The sequence below is a fragment of the Odocoileus virginianus genome, chromosome 10 (genome assembly GCF_023699985.2).
Source record: "Odocoileus virginianus isolate 20LAN1187 ecotype Illinois chromosome 10, Ovbor_1.2, whole genome shotgun sequence".
NCBI classification, from domain to species: Eukaryota; Metazoa; Chordata; class Mammalia; order Artiodactyla; family Cervidae; genus Odocoileus; species Odocoileus virginianus.
Genome location: NC_069683.1, coordinates 11,853,018 through 11,875,469, shown reverse-complemented (window position 1 = coordinate 11,875,469; position 22,452 = coordinate 11,853,018). Strand labels below are relative to the sequence as shown.

At 46.8% G+C, this 22,452-nt stretch overlaps 1 protein-coding gene across 1 annotated transcript in view; it reads left to right on the top strand.

Moving 5' to 3' along the window:
- The window catches only part of PTPRJ (protein tyrosine phosphatase receptor type J), a 169,126-nt gene that overhangs the window by 124,997 nt on the left and 21,677 nt on the right, over window positions 1–22,452 (top strand). Inside the window, exons 5-14 of the mRNA XM_070472991.1 lie at window positions 1,838–2,059; window positions 2,981–3,208; window positions 4,923–5,189; window positions 8,480–8,737; window positions 12,604–12,861; window positions 13,615–13,890; window positions 16,228–16,518; window positions 19,984–20,115; window positions 21,851–22,058; window positions 22,168–22,292. Coding sequence (XP_070329092.1) covers window positions 1,838–2,059; window positions 2,981–3,208; window positions 4,923–5,189; window positions 8,480–8,737; window positions 12,604–12,861; window positions 13,615–13,890; window positions 16,228–16,518; window positions 19,984–20,115; window positions 21,851–22,058; window positions 22,168–22,292 — 2,265 coding nt within the window. The remainder of the gene's footprint in view (window positions 1–1,837; window positions 2,060–2,980; window positions 3,209–4,922; window positions 5,190–8,479; window positions 8,738–12,603; window positions 12,862–13,614; window positions 13,891–16,227; window positions 16,519–19,983; window positions 20,116–21,850; window positions 22,059–22,167; window positions 22,293–22,452) is intronic.

Genomic DNA, 22,452 nt, shown 5'->3' with positions numbered 1-22,452 from the left:
AAGTGACCACCTGGCGCAACACCTCTGCACACAAAGCAAGCCAGTGCGAAACCAGTGGTTTTGAACGTGGTTTTTCTGCAAGCTAGGAAATTATTTCTTTAAATAAAATGTTGCCCAGGTGCCCAGAAACTGAAAAGAACTGGACGAAGAGGAGCTACAGGGATGCAGTGTCACCAGCACCTTCAAACAGCCCCTGGAGGTCCTCAGAGCAGTTTTAGAGAAAACAAAAGCTGCAGGAAAGCTTCACCGTGTTGTGACAGAGAGAGGGAAAGAAGGACGGGGCGGAGGGGAGGTGGAAGAGAACGGAGGAGGAAGAAGAAAGCAGGGTTTAGAGTTGGTAATGGGACGAGGTGACACAGAGTGGGTGACTGTAGGAACGGGGAGGTGATCAGGTGACCCAGAGCACCCAGCTCACGGGCTGAGGTGCCTCACTCCAGCTTACGGCCCCCGAGGCCAAGGCTGTGTTTATCAGCTGCTGTTTATTGAGCATGTACTGTGTGCTTCAGTTCAGTCGCTCAGTCGTGTCTGACTCTTTGCGACCCCATGGACTGCAGCACGCCAGGCTTCCCTGTCCATTACCAGCTCCCGGAGCTTGCTCGAACTCATGTCCATCGAGTGGGTGATGCCATCCAGCCATCCCATCCTCTGTCGCCCCCTTCTCCTCCCGCCTTCAGTCTTCCCCAGCATCAGGGTCTTTCCCAGTGAGTCTTCTCAATGTGCTTAGCTGCCCCTAATACATCAGAGTGCCCTCACAGTAACCCTGAGGGCTACAGAGGAAGACTGTAATGCTGAGAGGTTGAGTTTCTCCTGCGCTCCTGGGGTCACTGAGCACCACGTGGCGGGCGCCCAGGAGCCTGACTCCAGAGTGCTGCGGTGCAGCGGTGTCCATCGCGGTCACCCAGATCACCGAGCCGGCTGGTTTATTCACCTTCCGTTTCTTTAAAAAAGACACCTGCATGACCCAGTTTAGAAATCTTGGCCTCGGACAACGTTTGACATGAAGAATAAAGTCGTGGAATGGACCAGCTCGCCTCAGAGCTGGATGGGGCCTGGCGGGCATCCATGCCAGTGTCTCTGAGTTTAGGCTCCTCAAGCAGGGTTGTGGCTCCGTCTGCAGCACTGCTGTTACTGTCTAGTTGCTAAGTCGCGTCTGACTCTTTGTGGCCCCATGCTTAAAGCTAGAGCCCCGGTTCTAGTTCCCTGGTGCTCCAAGTATGCTCTGCATTCTTGAGCGAGTCACCCTGCCATCCTGAATCTCCATGCTCTCATCTCAAGACCGAAGGATGTGGATGTCATCTTGGCCAACGTGGTTTGGTTTTGGTCACAAATAGCCAAATAAAGTGACAGAAAGGATGGTAGGGGGCTAGTATACATAGGAAGTCTTCAGAAAATCCCTCTTGGGGTTGGAATGCGGGGATGAGCATCTCAGTTGAAATGTGTTGGTACTATGACATATTTGTATTATCTGGAATTGAGACCTTTAGATGTAGCAAATGGGTACTTTTTTGGATGCTTCTTCCTGATATCTAAAACAAATATTAAAAGCTGCTGTTTAAAAGGGCAATTTAAAAGAGTATCAAATCACAGTAGGAGTTAACTTTCTTGGAGAATAGTTCTGATCCTAAAACATTATGGCTTTCAGGTTCATCCTTTTCTCCTTTTTCCTGCATAATGACAAGTTTTCTCCCCACTGTGAAGCGATAGAATTGCACTGGACTCTGACATAAGGAAGTATTTTTAGTGGGCCCCATTGAAATGTCAGTGCCCCCAGTCATTCACAATGGAAGGTGACTCCAAGCACCTTTCCATCGGTGCCCATGCTGTGTTTTTCAAATAGGACCTGGTCCGGTTACGGATCTGCGTGCTGCCTTCGTGGGTGTGACGCATGTGGTTCTTACCTGGAAGAATGATAACATCACGGACACGTGCCGGATGCTCCTTGAAGGAAGCCAGGAGTCGACTGAAAACTTAATGGTCAATATTTCTGATCTGAAGCCGGGGAATCAGTACATGGTCACCGTGTATCCTTTAGGATCAAATGAGACAGAAAGTGGCTTGGGTGAGTCACAGAAGTGGGCTTCTGACCCACAAGGCCTTGAAGGAAGAGATGAGGTGACTCTGGTCTATCTTCCTGCTTCTTTTCTTTTAACCGGTCTTCCCCCTGGTCCGGCAGTTCTGCCTGTTTTACCCTCTCTCCGCAGCGGTCTGGTCCAGGGAGAGAATGCCTTGAGTGGGGCTCTGCTTAGCCCAGTGTGAATCATCGGGTTGTCCCTAGAAATCCATGTTTGGAGTTGGGTGGGAGAAGATGGGTTCTTGGAAGAAGTTGGGGAGAAATGCAAATAGCTGCTGCTTTGGAGAGAAAAGCACGTTTATCTGTGGTGCTACCTGGTCTTCCCTGGTGCCTCAGATGGTAGAGTCTACCTGCAATGCGGGAGACCCGGGTTCAATCCCTGGGTTGGGAAGAACCCCTGGAGAAGGAAATGGCAACCCACTCAGGTATTCTTGCCTGGAGAATCCCATAGACAGAGGAGCCTGGCGGGCTATAGTCTGTAGGGTTGCAAAGAGTCAGACACAACTGAGTGGCTTAAGACACCTGTGCTAAAAGTACAATGCAAAATACGCTCCGAAAATGAGGCTCCTGGGACTTCCCTGGCAGGTCAGTGGTTAGGAAGCCACCTTGCAATGCTGGGGAGCATGGGTTCAGTTCCTGATCGTTAAACTAAGATCACACATGTATCACACAATTGATGAATCAGTCAATACACACATACACACACCCCTAAACCATTGCTTACAAATATCAGGCTCCTTTCAGGAGCATGGCTGTCTTTCTGGGAGAGAAGGGGAACGGGTGTTTGCAGAATCCCAGCTGTGGGCACTATCTGATGTGGCGTCCTTCGGTGGGGAGGGCAGCGGCTGAAAGCAGACGGGAATGCACTTTGGTCTCAGGTCATGTCTTTGCCTTTTGTGTTTCAAACAGATGCCAGCAACACAGACAGCTTGCTGCAGCCCCCTCGGGGTCCCGCGGCCCCTGGGTATAAATACCGACTGGAACCTGCAGCCTCGTCCTCTGACCCTCCTCTGGCCCAGGACGCCGTGGAAGTCCTGCTTCTCAGGTTAAAGCCTGACACAGAGTACACGGCCACGGTCTATCCCCGAGCACTTAACGGTGCCGAAGGACAGCCCCAGAATGTAGAGTTCAAGACAAGTACGTGGAGTTTTGTAAAATGGCTTCAGCCAGAGTTTCCCAGTGCAAAGTTTGTCTCCTGTGATTCTGGTCGTGCGTGATCTGTTGCTTCAGAGGTCGTTTTGTGGTTGGAGGGAATTTTTCTGGAAGAGATTTTGCGCAGAGCAGGTCCAGTGAGTTTCTTCTGAGCTCCGTGGCCCAGGCGCTTCTTTTCCTTGATGCCCAGCCCCGCGTATTGAGCAGCTACTATGTGCGGACGCGAGGGGCTCCCTTATTCTTTTTTTTTAGCTCTGCACACGGGCCAGGCAGCCACACTCGCGTAGGTTTTTCTCTTGAAAATTAATATTCATTTTGTCCACGTTGTCTAAGTATTTTCCCCCGAGAGGAGAAAATGAGTCTTCTTTTTTGAAAGGCATACTGGCCTTCCTGTGTCCCTTGCTGACACTCACGCTGATGCTTTTTACCTAGAATCTGTCCGCATTCTTACTCTGTAAACTGAACAATTTTGGAGACTTTTTGGATTAGTGCTAATGAGGGCATAAAGAAATGCATGGTTCCGACACTCAGGAAATTTCAGAACATAAGGGGAATCCAGGTAAAAAAAACGTGGAAAAGCACCCAGCCATGCTCCGTGGGTTCAGAAATGATTGCTGTAGCCTTGTAGCCTTTGGGGGCTTGTTTGACGGCAATACAGACTGACTCAGGTTATCTTATCCAAAAATATATCTCTTTTGCATGGCAGTCTCTCTGCTGCACATTAGAAACTAACACGTTATAGATAAAATATATTCCAATAAAAACTAAAACAAGCAAACAACCCCCCCCCCCCCCCCAAATATATCTACTCTGGAAGGCTTTCATAGATCCATAGAACAGAGGGAGGAGGGTGGAGGCTGGAGGACCAAGGACAGAACACCGAGCAGCAGCCGGGAAGCTGGCAGGCTGGACACGCTGGACCTGGTGACCCAGGACGGAGGTGGCGAGGAGAAGGCTCCCATTGCTTCCTCCTCCAGCCCCCCAGTAGCCTGCCTGTATCCCTCATTGGTAGAACCTGGCTTCAAGTCACCCGGCAGAGTGCCCCAGTGACGCAGTGTGCAGGGGTCAGCATTGCGGGGACGCAGAGCAGGCGGGAGAAGGACAGAGGGTGGATCGGGAGGGTGGGGAGGACAAGCGATGAATGACTAGCACTCTTGTGTTATCTTTCCTGGAGTTACGGTTATTATCTTGATTTTTTTTTTTTTTTGTTGATGAGGAAAACTGAGTTCAGTGATTTTCCTAAGATCTACCAGGCTATTTAAGTTACAGCTGACCTTGGAACCCAGACCTGCCTCATGCAAAAGTCTGTGATCTTACTTGATCATGGAGATAGTGTTAATTCTTGGATGGATATATGCCTGAGACCTTTTGGGGTCACCCAGCCCCTAGACGGGTGTGTGTAGAGTCCATGTTGTGGTTTGAGGCATCTATTGCATCTCTTAAGAGTCAACTTAACAAGGAGAATGAAGGGTAAACTATGCAGTTGCAATCAGCCAGGTTGTTTCTTCACTGAAGATGCTGTCTGACTTTTGCTGGGACCCTGTCTACACTTGGGTCCGTTGTGTTAAATGGTGTACAACAGGAAGACTTGCTGAGAGTGTTTCTTGGATCGGATGCCTTGAAGACTGCATCTCTCTCCCTGTCTCTCTCTCTGACTTGGCCATCCTGGTGGTGGTTAACTCCTCTTGTGTCTTCACAGATTCCAGTCAGGTTTTTGACATGAAAATTGTGAACATCAGTGCCACCAGCCTGACACTGACCTGGAAAATCAATGATAATGAGTCATCTTCAGTCTATACCTACAAGATACAAGTTGTGGGTGAGACAAATTCCTTCAATCTCACAGTCCAGGAGACTCATGCCGTCATCACTGCACTCAGCTCAAGCACCTTGTACAACATCACGGTGTATCCTTTCCTTGATGACGGTTCCGAGGGCACGCCAGGCTTCATCCAAGTTTACACCCGTGAGTCCACTCATGGCTTTGCTAGCCTTTCTTCCTGCTGGCTGTGTGTCAGATGCAAGACAAACTCTGTTTCTCTTTCAAGGGGTGCACAGTTCAGTGCGTGGGCCCACGGGGACTCTTACCACCTTCAAGATTTTAGATCCTATAATGGTGACCATTGATTGACCCTGCCCACCCGCCCAGCATCGCGTGACATGCTTTCCTTGTGCCGTCTCTTTTAATGTTCACACATCTGTGACATGGTTGGCATTGGCCTCATTTTATGGATGAGGAATTCCAGGCTGAGAGAGATGCTGTGGGCAGGTGTCACACCTTGTAAGTGTCTGAGGTGGGATCAGACAGCTGGGCTCTCTCGGCTCATCTGTGCTGGTGACAACCATCCTAGCGTGGGGAGACGGGGAGCAGATGGTCTGCGAAGGTGAGAGGAACGTGGATAGTCACATGCCTTTGTCCTTTGGATGTTGACAAAATAATGAAGCAGGACGCAGCTATCTCTGTTTTTTCCCTTCTCATTCGAGTCTCTCTTAAAGATAAGCTGATTGGCAGCAAATAAAAACCTTTCTGTTCCAAAGAAGGTCCAATAATTAAAACAATAATGGTCTACCAGTAATGTAATAATATAGTATATTAATATTACACAACGATACTGGTATCACACTGTGCCAGGGGCTTTGCATGTATCACAGGGGTCTTCATGGTAGCTGTTAGGATAGCTGTTTTTTTTAAAATTTAATTTAATTTTTTAACTTTTTATTTTGTATTGGGGTATAGCTGATTAACAGTGTTCTGATTGTTTCAGGTGAATAGCAGAGGGACTCAGCCATACCTCTATATGTATCCATTCTTCCCCAAACAGGATTCCGTTTTTTTTTTTTTTTTTTCCCATTTATTTTTATTAGTTGGAGGCTAATTACTTTACAATATTGTAGTGGGTAGATGAAAAACCTACAGCCCAACATGGCTGAAGAATTTGCCTAAGACCAGAGAGCTGGCAAGCGGCAGGTCAGGGACTTGAATCCAGGGGTGCCTGGCTCTGGACCCAGCAGAATGCTTTATTCGAGTGTCTGATGCTTCCCGCAAGACACGCCTTAGGCGTTCTTACAAACGTCTTCTGACTCCGTCTTCGGAGTAAATGAAATCTACTTCCTTTTCTTCTTCTACTTTTTTTTTTTTAAATAGTTAATCTCTCTGTTAAGATTAGGTTCACCGTGAGTTACAAACTCCCCAAGTATCCAACACAGGGCTTTGTTTCTCTGTCACTGTAAAGGCAGCCCGGCGCTGAGCACGGGCTGGTAGAGCCTTAGCTCGGCTCAGAGCGAGGAGCAGAAACCGCGAGCTCACTGCAGTGTTTTCGTTTTTTATTTTAATTCGTGGAAACTTGCTTTCCAGTGCTGTGTTGGTTTCTGCCGCACAACGACAAGAGTCAGTCATGGTTTGACACACACACACATATATATGTATCCCTTACCTCTTGAGCCTCCCTCTCTTCTCCTTGGCCCATCCTTCCAGGGCATCCCTGAGTGCCAGGCTGGCTGGGCTCCCTGTGTTATATAACAATTTCCCACTAACTAACTATTGTACACATGATAGTATATTTATGTCAATGCTACTCTCTCAGTCTGGCCCACCCCACCTTCCCCCACTGTGTGCACAAGTCCGTTTTCTTTTCTTTCTTTTTTTTTTTACAAGTCCGTTTCCTACTCGGCTCATCAGTACCATTTTCCTAGATCCCATGTGCGTGTGTTAATGTGCGATACTTGCTTTCCTGACTTTACTTCACCCTGTATAACAGGCTCTAGGTTCACTCACCTCACTACAACTGACTCAGATTCGTCCCTTTTTATGGCTGAGAGACTGTGAGCTGTTTGAAGCCGAGAAGGATCTAACCTTGGGAACTGAGAGTTTATGGAATCATTGGAAGGGCTGATGTGTTAATTTGCTAGGGCCGCCATAACAAGCACCGCAGATTGGGAGGCTTTCACAGCAGAAATCTGCTCTCTCACAGTCTGGAGGCAAATAGTCTGAGATCAAGTGATTCAGGGTTGGTTTCTTCGGAGATCTACCTTCTTGGTTTTGTGATGACCAGCTTCTCCCTGTGTCTTCACGTGATTGTCCTTTGGTCTGCGCATGCCTGTCCCAATCACCTCTTTATTTAATTTTATTGAAATACTGTTGATTTGCCATGTTGTATTTAATTTCTGCTGTGTAGCAAAGTGACTCAGTTAAACATGTTTATATTCTTTTCCATTATGGTTTATCACAGGATATTGAATATAGTTCCTTCCAATTTCTTCTTATAAGGATCCTAGTTGTTGTGATTTAGGACCTCCCTTAATGGCCTCATTTTACCTTAAACACTTCTTTAAAAACCCTGTCTCCAAGTATAGTCAGATTCTGAGGTACTGCGGGTTAGGACTTCAATATAAGAATTTTGAGGGGACATAATTCAGCTCATAACATGTGAGGTGCAGGGTCTAGGCTGGGACCCAGAAGTGACTCCCAGCCTAAGGGTGCAGAACTCCCCAGCAGAGTCACAGTCGGCGCCCTGCTGTGGTTGTTGGCTCTTGGAATGCATGGAGTTGCTCGCTGGGCATCAGGAGGCTGCAGCCACTGCCGCATGGGTGGTTCTAGAGCCAGGTAGCCTGAGTCCAGGGGTCACACCCACAGTTCAGCTACAGGGAGGAGAAAGGATAGAAAATAGTGCTCCACCCTTTAAGGGTGCTTCTTAGGAGCCATATTCTTCTTATACTCACATCCCATTGGCCAGAACTTAGTCACATGGCTAGTTGCAAGGGAGGCTGGGAAATGTAATTTTTTAAAAATCTTCAAGAGTCATGTACATTGCTAAAAATCTGTGAGTGTATGTTTAAAGAAAATGGAGGGGGATGAATTTTGGGGGTCAACAGCACCTTCTGCTGTCCATCGTTAGAAAAAGACTCTGGGCAGCTAAGTGTCGCATGCAAGATAAGACAGCTGAGAGTGGTCAAGGTCTCACTCCAGAGTCTGAGCCCCGAACCCTCGGGAATTCACACCTCTTCTCCTTTCCTTTGAATGACTTTGTACAACTTAACCAGTGTCTGAACTCCTGTGGCCAATTGTTCTCTTGATGGTTAGAAACATGAATTCCTAAGGGGCTTGTGTTGTAGATGATGATAAAAAGAAGAGGAAAAGAGAGGTCAGATGTTACCAAGTGTACATTTGATCTCTGTGTAAATATTTTGTGAGATTCAGTCACCCTTGTCTTCTGGAGAAATAGATTCTTAATCTAGTCATTTGCTTTCTATCCACAGCCCCCAGTCCAGTTTCTGACTTTAGAGTGACAAGTGTCAGCACAAGGAGAATTGGCTTAGCGTGGAATAGCAATGACTCTCATTCCTTTGAGATACTTATCACACCTTATGAAGCTGGAGAATCTCAAACCATCACCACCACCGAACAAAGTATTGTCATTGGTGACTTATATCCTGGAACCATATATCGTTTTGACATATATCCACTAGGACCAAATGGGATCAAAGGGGATTTCCGAACAGTTTTCAATAGAACTGGTAAGCAAACAGGCTGTATTTTCTGTAAATTAGTTACGTTTCTCAAGGAGAATCAGTATAAACCTTACATGTCAAAATTTCCAAATATTGCTCTTCTTTTAATTGTCTAATAAAGACCTTTAAAAAAATTGTTAATGACAGCAATGCATATTCATTATCTAAAATACAGATAAGCAAAAATAAAAATCACCTGTAAACCAACAGCCAGAGATAATCACTAATAGCTTTTGATGCATGATGTTTTAGAACAGGGGTCCCCAACCCCTGGGCCACAGGCTGGTAGTATCTGTGGCCTGTTGGAACCAGGCTGCACAGAGGGAGGTGAGTGGTGGGTGAAGGAGTCACACCCCATCGCTCACATTTACCGCCTGAACTCCACCTCCTGTCAAATCGGCCACGGCATTAGATTCTCATAGGAGTGTGAACCCTCCCGTGAACTGCATATGCGAGGGATGTAGGTTGCGTGCTCTTTGTGGAAATCATCCCTAAACCACCCCTCTACCCTGTCTGTGAAAAAATGTCTTCCATGAAACCAGTCCCTGGTGCCAAAAAGATTGGGGACTGCTCTTCTAGAATTTTAAGATATATAAAGGTGTATATATGTTTTAACAAGTATTAAAATCCTCTACATGTGTTGTTTAAAATCTGCTTTTTTTTCTATTCAAGTTTATTATGACTCTTCTTCCCTATCAGCATAAATATTCCTGCAGATTAATTTTAATACCTGCCTGGCATTCCGTTGTCCAAATCAGGAGTCAGCAGATAATAATGGTCCATGGGTCATATCTGGCTCACTGCCTGTTTTTTTTTTTTAATAAGTAAAGCTTTATTTGAGCACAGCCGTGCTCGTTTCTTTATCTAAAGTCTGTGACTTCTTTTGTGCTAGAAACGAATAGTTGCAACAGAGAATACATGGCCTGCAAACCCTAGGGTGTTTGTTCAGTGGTCCATATAGAAAAAGCTTGCTCACCCCTTGGTTAGATCAGTGGTTCTCAAAGTGTGGTCCGGGGATCTCTGGGGGGGTCCCCTAGACTCCTTCAAGGGAGTCTGTGAGGTATTATTATCATAATACTACTAGAATACTATTTGGCTTTTTCACTTTCAATCTCTCATGATAAGTGTACAGTGGAGTTTTCCAGATGCAGTGTGACATGGGATGGCATCATTTTTCTGTTGGCTCATGGAATGTATGCTTTTGTATTCTTACGTTTTAAGCATTTCCTCATTAAAAATGTTCTGTTACAGCATACATATATATATAACCTAAATAAATAAAAACTCTCTGAGAGCCTCAATAATTTTTCAGACAGTAAAGGGGTCCAGACTGCTGGTCTGGATGTATTATAAATTATTTGACCACTTGCCTGTTGTTGGACAGGTAGATCATTGACAGTCTTTCATGAACAATATTGTGATGCAATGGTCTTGTTAGTTCTATGAGGCTGATTGATGTTGATAAAAGTATTTCATGAAAACAATTCATTATTCATTATTGTTACCTTTGAAATTTGAAATGAAATTTTTGGGAAAGCTTGGAAAGCATCCAGTATCCTCGATCTTGGATTGCAGGGGAGTTGAAATCCTTTCTTTGGAAGGATAGAGTGAAGAAATGAGACTGATCACGTGAGCCATGTGTGAAGTCAGTTGGGCTCTTGAGATTCTTCTTGTGTGGGTTTTCTCAACTCTGTTGGGTTAAGCACTGATGGTTATTTGGAAGATCTACTTCCAAAATAAGGGAACTGCTAAAACGCATCCCTCAGATGAAGTGCATAATTCCTTTTCAAGTCTGATTTTCAGATTAGACTTTTGAGATCAGGGTATAGTATCAACATATATATTTTTTCTCTTTTTTTGAGAATGTAGCTAATGGTAAGGGGATCACAATTTGGGTCTCTTTGATATTGTGTGACTTGCATGCCCAGGATTTAATGCGATAATAACATTATGTGCTGGGGGTCTACAAAGTGCTGGGCTCTCAGCCTTTGTATTTAAACATTTTGAACACAACTCTATGAGGTAGGTACTATTATCGTCTCTATGTTATAGAGTAGGAACTGGGGACTCTGTGAACTTAAGTAACTGGCCCAGGGTGACAAGGTAGTGAACTGGGCTCTGTCTGACTTTGAAGACTGAGATCTTAACCACAGTGTGGACTGCACTTCTATATGGAGCGACTGCAAAAGTAATTTAGGACTATTCGTAAGGAGAAGGCATCTCTTGTACTATTGCCTATAATTGTCCCAATGAATGGAAATCAAGAAGAGTTATAATAAGGCACTAGACTCTTAGGACATTACCAATTCTATTATTGACCAATGTTTGCTGTTATTGGGGGAGAATCAGTGTAACAGCATTAAGGGCAATTTTGAAAAAGGGAAGCAAGTACTGGATGACCCAGCAATTCCACTCTTACATGTATATGTATTGCTAAAAGAACTGAAATCTGGGACTTGAACTTATTTCTCTACACCAACATTCATGGTAGCATGATTCACAATAGCTAAAAGGTGGAGGCAGCCAAGTGTCCATCAGCAGATGAAATGTGCTATATCCATATAATAGAATAGTTATTTAGTTGCTAAGCTGTGCCCGACTCTTTTGTGACCCCCATGGACTGTAGTCCACCAGCCTCCTCTGTCCATGGGATCCTGCAGGCAAGAATACTAGAGTGGGTTGCCCTTTCCTCCTGCAGGGTATCTTCCTGTTCCGGGGATCGAACCCACGTCTCCTGCATTGCAGGTGGATTCTCTACCATTGAGCCACCAGGGAAGTCCCACAGTAGAGTAGTATTTAGCCATAAAAGGAGTGATGTACCGAGACATGCTACAGTGTAAATAAACCTTGAAAGCATTATGCTAGGTGAAAAAAGCCTGACATAGAAGAACAGCTACCATGGAAATCCACTTATGTGAGGTGCCTAGAATTGGCACATTCATAGAGACAGAAGATAGAAGAGAGGAGTGAGGAGAAGGGAAGAATGAGAAGTTCTTGTTTCATGGGAGCAGAGTTTGTGCTGGGCATCATGAAACGCTTTGTGTTTAGACAGTGATGATGGTGATACCACATTGTGAATGTAATTAACGCTGCTGAATTGTAGGCTTACAAATAGTTCAGACGATAACTATTGCACTGTTTATTTTACTACTGCAAAATTCAATAAAGACTATCAAGATGGCCCACGTAAAAAATATCTTCAAAAAAAAAAAAGATTCTGTGCAATTACATTATTGCCACTGGTCCAGTGTGTGGAGGTGAGATGGTCTGAGTGCAGGACCCGGAGCACTCTGGGTAGTTTCACTTCTGACCCCGCTGTGGGGATGAGGGGATGTGTGCCCTTCTGCCTTCGTCACTCCAGCCTCAAGTGTCCCCACGTAGTATCAGCTCTCCATTTCAGTTTTTCCCTTCAGTATGTCTGCCTATGTTATAGAAAGATGTTTCCTTCTGAGGGAGTGGTTTTTAAAAAACTCCGCTGAAGTATAATACATACACTGAAACACACACCCTAAGTGCATAATTTGATGCATCTTTACAAACTGAACCCATCTGGTCACTGGCACTCAGATTAAGAAAACTGAGCATGATTTCCTTTCAAGAAGACCTCCTCCCAACCACCCCCAAACCAAGGGGATGTCTCTGTGACAAAAGCAAAAGGCCAGAGAACTGATAGGATAGGTTGGTAGATTCATCGGTGTTGTAGAAGAGCCAGCATTCTTGAAAGAAACTGTTTCTCACTGAAGTGTTGGAGTTTGCACTTTGTGAGCTCATTGGATGGCAGAAGAGCAAGTTCTCCTGACTGATACTTTAGAATAAAGCTGGACATTACGATGGTCATTAACAGATTTCCCTTCTTCCTTTCCTCTGACCAGACCCCAGTGCAGTGTTTGACATCCGTGTGGTTAACGTCACCACAAGCGAAATGCAGTTGGAGTGGCAGAATACAGACAATGCTTCTGGGTACAGCTACAGAGTAGAGATACAGTCCAAACACAGCTATCATCTGGAAACCAGTTCTCACAGAGGGATCGCTCTCCACAGCCTGACCCCAGGCACCTTACATAAGATCACAGTCACCCCCGAAATGAACTCTGTCCAGGGGATAGCTGACTCCATTTTACAGTACACACGTAAGTGTTTTAGGACACCCTCCTAAGGAAGCATTTTCCCAGACTTTCACCTGGAGGAGGGGAAATAAGCATAGGTTCAGTGATGAGGTAAGAGGCCCTTGTGTTTCTGGGCTCCGGGTAGAATGTGAAACTGAGTAAGTCGAAGACACTGGGCTCAGCGAGCGTTCTGCCCTGCCCTCGCGGCCCTGGTGCGGAGCCGTGTGAACTTGGGATTGTCTTCCGAAGCAGAAAGACATCCCATAAGCATGGGAAGCATCACTCTTCATTCATTCCTTGGGAGTACGGACCGGAGGATGGTCACCGGGTCATGTTGGCGTGGAAGATGCTGCCCACAGGAGGCAGTTTTGCCTGCACCAGTGAGGGACATGCTCTGCTGATATTTGACCTAAATATATGGTGGGGATGGAAGTGTATAATGTCTTTTTTGTACATTTTTGTTTCATCATATTTCAAAAACAAGTAGGAAATTACATCTTGAAAATAGATTTCAGATAAAGTATTAAAAGAAGTCTGAAAAGCTTCAATTCTTTTGAGATTTAATCTGTATAATTATTTTCTAAATGTCTGTTTGGGGAAGCCTTCTCTTTTTTGATCCCAGCAAGTATTAGCTTTATTTATTCTTTACCCAAAGGAGCCAGGCTATTTTTATTTCAAATTTAATGAGAAAAAAAAAATTCTGGGTTATTTTTAGATGCAGTCAATAAAATGGCTCAAGTTAATCCATCCTTTTTTTTTTTCCCCCTAAAACTTAAGGGCCCAGCACGGTGTCCAGCATTGAGATAAGTACCAACACCACAGCAGCAACCTTAAATTGGCAGAATGTTGATAAAGCCTCTTCGGACTACACCTACCACCTTCTTATTGGGCAGGATGGAAGTTCCAGCACGGCCACACAAATAGTCACAGGCATCGGCATTACCCATGCTACGGTCACCAGTTTAATACCTGGTACCTCCTACACCGTAGAGATCCTCACACAGGTGGGGAATGTCAACTCATCTGCACCCAGCAGGCAGTCATTCTGTACAGGTGAGTAGTCTCAGGGGCCTCTTGGATTCCTTCTTGTATCATGCTGATACAAGGATCATGCAAGGATCATAGGTCCTTGCAATAAACTCTAGTTGATTAATTTTTCTTTTTTTTTGCCGACCACCATGGCATCTTAGTTTTCCAACCAGGGATAGGACCTTCACCCCCCTGCAGTGGACAACCAGGGAAGCCCTTCTAGTTGGCTAGCTTTTGTGTGGTGTGTGAGCATCCTATTATCTCATTAGTGCTGTCTTGCTGCCCTTGTGTGTTCCTTCAACAGGTATGTACTAAGCATTCACTGTGTCGGGTACTGTCAGAGGACATAGGTGAGTCTCTGCCTTTCTGAAACGTTCGTTCTGCTGGGGGAAGACATGATAAGCAAGATACATAAGTTATTAGGTGATGATTACTGCTAAGGAAAGAGAGGTAGAAAGGATAGGAGAAATGAGATGTTTATCTTGGGGAAGGCTTTGTCGAAAAGGTGACTTTTGAGCAAAGACTTGCAGGAAGTGAAGCTGGTCACGTGGACAGGAGAGACGGGCAGCCCCGGTGGGGTGCGGAGGTCCGGGCCTGGAGTGGGCCTGCTGTGTTGGAGGAAGAGCAGGAGGTCAGGATGGCAGAGGTGGGGCCTCGGGAGCAAGAGGGGGAAGGGGAGGAGGTGAGGCCCACGGGGTGAGGGGCCAGGGCACGGCTGATGTCAGGGCTTGCAGCCCATAGTCTGGCTATTACCCTGAAGAAGACAGAAAGGATATAGTTAAAAGGGGACGCTCAGCATTTTCACTTTTCTTGATCCTTATCTCTCAATGCAAAACGTGTGATCGTTTAAAGAGAAGAGCCCTGTGTTTAACTGAGGAGCTTTCAGAGAGCGAGTGGGGGGATGTTTGGTGAACAGCTGTGAGCCCTTCTGCTCACAGTTCTGATGGCGGGGCCTTTATCCCTCTGGACCTGTGTGCCGTCTTACCGCCTCTCACCTTTGCACCTGCTTCCTTTCTTCCTTAGACTAAGCTCTTTAGGTGTGTTCAGGCTGATCTGGAAGTGGGGCAGGGATCTCAGCAGATCAGCCTCCCTGGTAGTGTAGCAGCTGGGACCTCGATGACCTCTGACCTTTCACATGGAGTGGCCAAAGAGATGCTGGCAGCTCTGAGCCCCTGTGTTAACTCAAACTCCATTCACCGGTTCTAGACTCTGACCTTTGGGTGGCTTCCATTGCTAATATTTACTTTAGCTGCAGTCATGGTTGCCTGTGTGGCATGGACAGGAGTGTGGGAGGGGGATTGTATCGGGATTGTATCGGCAGGTTGTCCTTCCAGGCCTCAGGTGGAGAATGTGGCCGCTGTGCTGGGTGACTCTGTAAAACTTTTTCTGCTTTAAAACACTGCAACATTCAAGTCATGATAATATCCCCGCCCCCAGTACATTAACACAGTTTTCCATTTATTTATTTTTGGAGGTACCACTGGGATCTGAAAGGGTTTTCCATTTTTGTTGGTTTTTTGTTGACACTTAATAAAATCCTGCCTCTCCTGCTTAGTCAACTTTGGTTGTATCTGATTCTGTGAGACCCTATGGACTGCAGCCTGCCAGGCTCCACTGTCCATGGGATTTTCCAGGCAAGTGTACTAGAGTGAGTGGCCAAGTCCTCCTCCAGGGGATCTTTCTGACCCTGGGATTGAACCTGGGTCTCCTGCATTGCAGGCAGATTCTTTACCCCTGAGCCACCAGGGAAGCCTGAATAATATCCTGCTGGCCCTCAAATGGGTAAAGACAAATAACACCCTGTATTAAAGCTGAAGAAACTGGTACCATTTACTATTGATTATTCAGCCTTGTTGTGTGTGTAGAAAACACCCTGGACTTGGATTTAGAAAACCCAAGATCCAGTTTTGCTTTGCCACTGGCCAGCCGTGTCATTTGAGCAAAGTACTTAATCTCTCTAAGTCTCAGTTGATTCAGCTGCAAAATGGGACAGTGTTAACCCTGCCTGTTTCAGAAGGATGGTCAAGAGGGTGCCAAGATGAGGGGACGCAGGTGGAGAAATTGCTACCACTGCCAGCGTATGGTAGCCATGTCTCCCGGGCCCTTGTGCTCTTCCAGCCTGGAGCCTGATGGCCACCGTTTCATTAATCCTCAGATAGTCCTGCAGCTGGGGCTTAGAGTGGTTGAGGGGCTGACCCGAGGTCACAGAGTCCAGTAAGGCCCGATTCAAGGTCAGCCTCTGCCTCTTCTGCCGTTCCCCACTGCTGTCTCCTCGTCACCAATGGGCCAGGCATCCCAAGTTTAAGTGTTTGCAAAGGCAAACGTCCAAGAATCTCATGATGTGCTGTGCTTGCCTTGCAGACCCTGAGCCCGTGGCCTCCTTCCACTGTGAAGCAGTCCCCAAGAAGGCCATCTTGGTCCTTAAGTGGGCCTGCCCTTTAGGCACCAGCACGGGCTTTGAGCTGGAGATCAGCCACGGTTACTGGAAAAATACAACGATCCTGGGGGGCTGCTCCTTGAAGAATGACTCTGAGCTCAGGACGGAAGTCACGCATTTGAATTTTTCTACATTGTACGACATCAGCATCGCTACCTGGTCCTGTAACAAGAAGGCACCACCCGCCCAAAACACCTGCTGCTCTGGCATCACAGGTGGGCTCCCTGGAGGGCAGGGTAGTCTGCCGGTCATTTGATCACTCCTGGAAAACTGACCCAGAGGCTCTGCCAAGTATAGCTTAGAAATCTGTTTCTAAACAAATTTATCCAAAATATTTGTTTTTGTTGGGTTTTGTTAACCCAGTTCTGTAGAAATCTAGTCTATATAGTCTATAGAAACTATAGTGAGTGAGTGAAGGTTGCTCAGTCATGTCCGACTCTTTGTGACCCCATGAACTATACAGTCCATGGAATTCTCCAGGCCAGAATACTGGAGTGGGTAGCCTTTCCCTTCTCCAGGGGATCTTCCCAATCCAGACATCAAACCCAGGTCTCCCACATTATGGCGGATTCTTTACCAGCCTAACCACAAAGGAGGCATAGAAACTGTATAATCTATAGAAATTTAGTGAGAATTATCTTTTACATTCCAAAAGTTGCCTTTGTTTTATGCGATAATTTGTCTCCGCATATTCTTTTAAGTGGTAAGTTCTTCTACTGCATTAAAACAAAGCATTTTTATAGAAATGTTCAAATAGACATGAAAGCAAAGGACAGTGTAATGGGACCCATGTACCATCATCACTCAGGTGACCATTTGTGGGCATTTGAGCAATCTTGTTTCATTTATATCCTCCCCACTCTTATTGTATTTCTCTGAGACCAGTCCTGGTTTTTCTATAATTTTATTTGTATGTTTTCCACATGTATTGATGCAAGAGAGGGATTCCTTTTCCCTTTCTTTCAAACGTAACTATATTACTATTCAGTTCAGTTGCTCAGTTGTGTCTGACTCTTTGCTACCCCATGGACTGCAGCACGCCAGGCCCCCTGTTCATCACCAGCTCCCAGAGTTTACCCAAACTCATGTCCATTGAGTCAGGGATGCCATCCAACCATCTCATCCTCTGTCGTCCCCTTCTCCTCCTGCTTTCCAGCATCAGGGTCTTTTCAAATGAGTCAGTTCTTTGCATCAGGTGGCCAAAGTATTGGAGTTTCAGCCTCAGCATCAGTGCTTCCAATGAAGATTCAGGACTAATTTCCTTTAGGATGGACTGGTTGGATCTCCTTGCAGTCCAAGGGACTCTCAAGAGTCTTCTCCAACACCGCAGTTCAAAAGCATCAATTCTTTGGCATTCCTATTACCATTACATTAAAAAATTTAATGATCCCTTTTTTTTTGGCCATGCTGCACACCTTGTGGAATCTCAGTTCCCTGACCAGGATTTGAACCCAGGTTATGGCAGTGAAAGCGCTAAATCCTAACCACTAGGTCACCAGGGACCTCCCAACAATCTTTTTTTTTTTTTAAACTATTATCAGATACTAAGTCAAGATTCATATTTCGCTAGAATCTGGGTCAACAAATTCCCCAGCTGTTTTGGGATCATTCACGAGAGATTCCTCCTAGGGAATGTTCTCATGTTGCTGTTGAGTTGCTCAGTCGTGTCTGACTGTTGCAACCCCTTGGGCCGTAGTGCTCCAGGCTCCTCTGTCCGTGGGATTTCGCAGGCAGGAATCCTGGAGTGGGTTGTCATTTCCTTCTCCAGGGGATCGTCCCAGTGCAGGCAGACAGGGCCCCCTGAGTGTAGGGCTGAGAAAGGCACTGAGAAGGAAGGAATTTCCAGGCTGGGAGGGGGGTGTGCTGTCTTGGGGCAGGGAGCTGAGGACCCCTTGCTGGCTGGCTGGAAAGCAAAGAGCTGTGGGCAGGTGTGGGAACGGGTGTCAGTGTTTGATGCGGCAGCTGACGCCAGGACGTCGGGACAGCGCCTCCAAATGGCCACCACTGTCATTTTCTTGCGAGGTTGCTGGAGGATGCTTTAGAGCTGTGCCTTCCAATAGGAAACTGTATGAGCCTCTTGTATAATAAAAAATTTTCTAGGCACCACATTAAGAAACTAAAAACAGTAGCTGAAATGAAGTTTTTTTTTTTTTTTTTCTGCTCTATGTGGCATATGGGATCTTATTTCCCTGACCAGGGGTTGAACTGCTGCATAGGAAGCGTGGACCACTGGACTGCCAGGGAAGGCCCCAAAATGAGTTCTGATCACATTTTATTTAACCCAGTATATTAAAAAAGTTATCATTTCAGCATTTAGCTTCATTTAATTTGTATAAAGTAAGTTATTAATGGGGCTTCCCTGGTAGCTCAACTGGTAAAGAAGCTACCTGCAATGCAGGAGACCTGGGTTTGATCCCTGGGTTGGGAAAGATCCCCTGGAGGAGGGCATGGAAACCCAGTCCAGTATTCTTGCCTGGAGAATCCCCATGGACAGAGGAGCCTGGTGGGCAACAGTCCATGGGGTCGCAGAGTCGGACACGACTGAGCAACTAACCACACACACACACACACACACACACACACACACAGTTATTAATGAGATGCTCTACATCCAAAGTTGAACTAGTTACTTCTCAGAGTGGTTTATTGTTGTTTAGTCGCTCAGTCATGTCTGACTCTTGCGACCCCGTGGACGATAGCCCACCAGACTCTTCTGTCCATGGGATTTCCTCGGCAAGGATACTGGAGAGGGTTGCCGTTTCAGTGGCTGCCATATTGGGCAGCATATGTTTGGAGAATTGGGTTGTGAGCTTTGTCTTTTTGGAGTTCACTTTTCTGAGTCTCCCTTGATTATAATAGCAGACACTCACACTGTATGTGGGAGACAGACTTAGGTAGAGAGTGTGTATGAGGAGAGGGGTCATCTTTAATTCAGCTTTTCTTTCCTTTTGTGTCAATTCAGAGAGTGGCTTTATGAGCTTAGCTCGGGACGCTGAGGCATGAGATTTTGAAGGCCACTCTCAGAATGTTTCCGTGTGGGCTTTTCTGATTTCCAGGAAGCGGGTCGGCTGGGTTTCTCTAGCGGAGTTTTAAACCATCCCTAGAGAACAATGAGGACTTTGGTGTGAAGGGCACAGAGCAGGACTGCAGTCAGGTCTCAGGAGGAAGCGTCTTCTCTCCACGTCGTCTTTGCTTCCCTCTGGGAACCTGCTCCGTCACTGTTGTCAGCTGCCCGACCAGTCCGGGGGCCAATTCTGGCTCCCAGGTCCCCACCTGGACATTCCACCTACACGGTCTCTGTCCCACTCTCCTCCTTCTGGCCGTCCTTCTCAGGATAAGCAACCTGGCCTTTCTGGGTCAGGAAGGACTGGTGGAAAATAGGAAAGACACATTGCCTTCTAGAAACGAGGTTGCCAGGAGGCCCCCTTGGGAATGTGGCTGGACCCACTGAAGGGGTCCTTGTCAGCTAGGCAGGCTCCCCGAGGACCCACCATCTCTGTCCCCACCAGCTCCCTTCCTTGCCCTTTGCTTCTGGATTTGCTTTGCCTGAGCCCAACACGCAGAGCCCAGAACCGGGGGGGAACTTGAGGGGGTATGATAGCAAATCCTCTCCGTAATAATTTTGTCCCTTCTTTGGTTTTAAATGTTGAGTGATCGTGTTTTGTGTTGTCCTGTTTCAGACCCCCCTCTTCCAGATGGGTCCCCTAATATCACATCTGTCAGTCACAATTCGGTGAAGGTCAAGTTCAGCGGGTTCGAAGCCAGCCATGGACCTATCCAAGCCTACGCGCTGGTCCTCACCACTGTGGATGGTAAGGAGGGGTCCTTCTGGGTTCTGCAGCTGGTGGGTGATGGCGTGACCGGGCGCCACTTCCGTGCCCACCGAGGCACATTAGTGAGACAGATGCACCTCCGGTTTGACACTGCGGCCCACACGCTGGCACTCACCCGGGGATGGGTGGGTGTAATTCTGATGAGCTCAGTCAGAAGTTGACAGACTTTCTGTAAAGGGCCAGACGGCAAACCATTTTAAACCTCGCAGGCTCTGCAGTCTCCTTATCAGCTGTTCAACTTTGCAGTTGTAGCGTGAAAGAAACCATATAAAATACAGAAAGAGCGAGAGTGACTATTCCAGAATTTACCAAAAATGGGTGGCTGGCTGGATGTGGTCCTTGGACTTGACTTGCTTACCTCTTATCTAGGCGTTTCATCTCTTTTACAACACATGGCCTTTTAGGTGGCAGATTAGTAGTTTTAACCAATTTTGTCTCTTGCACACATGCATATACACATGTACATACATGCGTGCACACACACACACACACACCCACCCCCCCAAATGATCCTCAAAGGGTGACTTTTTCTTGGAAGAAAACAAAAAAAATTTGCATTTGCAGTGGGAACTGGCAAAGAGCATCGCCATAGCTGAGAGAGGAGGTGGATTAAATGCTGCCTTTCCTTAAAGGGCTCTATTACATTGCTTGGAAGTAAGAAGGGAAAGCTTCGAGGATGGGTGGGTGGGTCTGGGTGCTTTGTTCAAGGCTTGGCTTAAAAGTCTGAGTTTTAACTCCCCCGAGGGCCCAATGGTTAGGACCCTGAGCTTTCAAGGCCGTGTGCCTGGTTCAATCCCAGTTCGGGAACTAATCTCCTGCAAGTTACATGACTTGGCCAGAAAATGGAACAGTGACAGGCTTGGCTTTTTGGTGATTCTTTAACTGTGAACAACGCAGTGCTGTTCCTGCCCAGGCTTGCGGCCTGTGATTCTGTCCTCATCTCCCCGAGGAAGATGGAGATCAAACCCAGTATCAGGGCACTGGGCATCCGGGAAGACAAGGGATTCACTGGCGTCATCAACCTGTGGCTTAATTTCAAAAAGAGACGTTGAGATCTCACTCTTTTTCTGTCTTTTGTTTTGAGTCTGTTTCAAACACCTAATCATTTTGCTGTGAAGGTTTTCAGCAAATCCCAAGCTCAGATCTTTGCTGAATAGGGGAGGTGATGTTGCATACTGACCAGCTTGACCAGGACCAGCCTGGGATGGGTGAGGTCACACAGCCTCCCCGTTGGATGGTCTGGGTTAGAAATACAACTCCACCACCTTTGGGCCCAGGTCTTTTTAGCATTCTGTGCCTTCTTTCCCCCATCTGTACAGTGGGGACAGTCAGCCTGTGCAGTGAGATTATTGTGGGGATTAAATGAGTAAGTGAAGCTCTTAGAACTTAATAGAAGGAGAACCTGGCAGAGAGAGCATCTGTGAGAGATGGCAGGGGTCACCACCATCACCCCGTGTCAAGGTCATTACTTAGAAATGCAGGAGACACAATAAACCTCTGCGATCACTTTCTTTCTCTTTAAAAAAAGATTTGTACAGTTTTTAAAGGTTACACTCCATTTACAGTTATTGCAAAATAGTGGCTACATCCTCTGTGTCGTATAAGACATCCTCGAGTCTGTGTCACACCAGTGGTTTGCACCTCCCCATCCTCCACCCCACGTGCGGTCCCTTTCTCACTTTCTCACGCCTTTACGTTTGTGTGCCTTTCTTAGCTATTCCATCGGCAGATATTTTGAGATACACATATGCCGACTTCAAAAAGGGGGCCTCGGATACCTATGTGACATACCTCATAACGACAGGAGAAAAGAGACGTGTCCAGGGCTTTTCTGAAGTCTTGAAATATGAAGTTGACGTTGGCAATGGGTCCACCACACACGGCTACTACAACGGGAAGCTGGAGCCCCTGGGCTCCTATCGGTAATGTTCGTGGTTCGTGCTTTCTGGGGGGCCGGGCCTGTGGGTGCAGAGCTATCTGGGCCTGGGACGTCAGGACTCAGTCACCTCTTTTTCCCTTGTCACCCCACAGGGCTTGTGTGGCCGGCTTCACCAGTATTGCCTTCATGTCTCGCAGCGAGGAGCTCATCGACGGGAACGAGAGCTACGTGTCCTTCAGCCCCTGTTCAGAGGCCGTTTTCCTGCCCCAGGACCCAGGTAGAGGCGCAAGGGTGCTGTGAGCAGTTCACTGAGGTTTTGCTTCCAGCAGCCACAGAAGGACGCGCGTCTGCACCCCTCCCTGGGTCCCCAGAGGCTTGGGAAGCCTGCTGTCTTCTCTCCGGAGCTGACATGTCACTTGGCCCTCAGGACCCCGCTC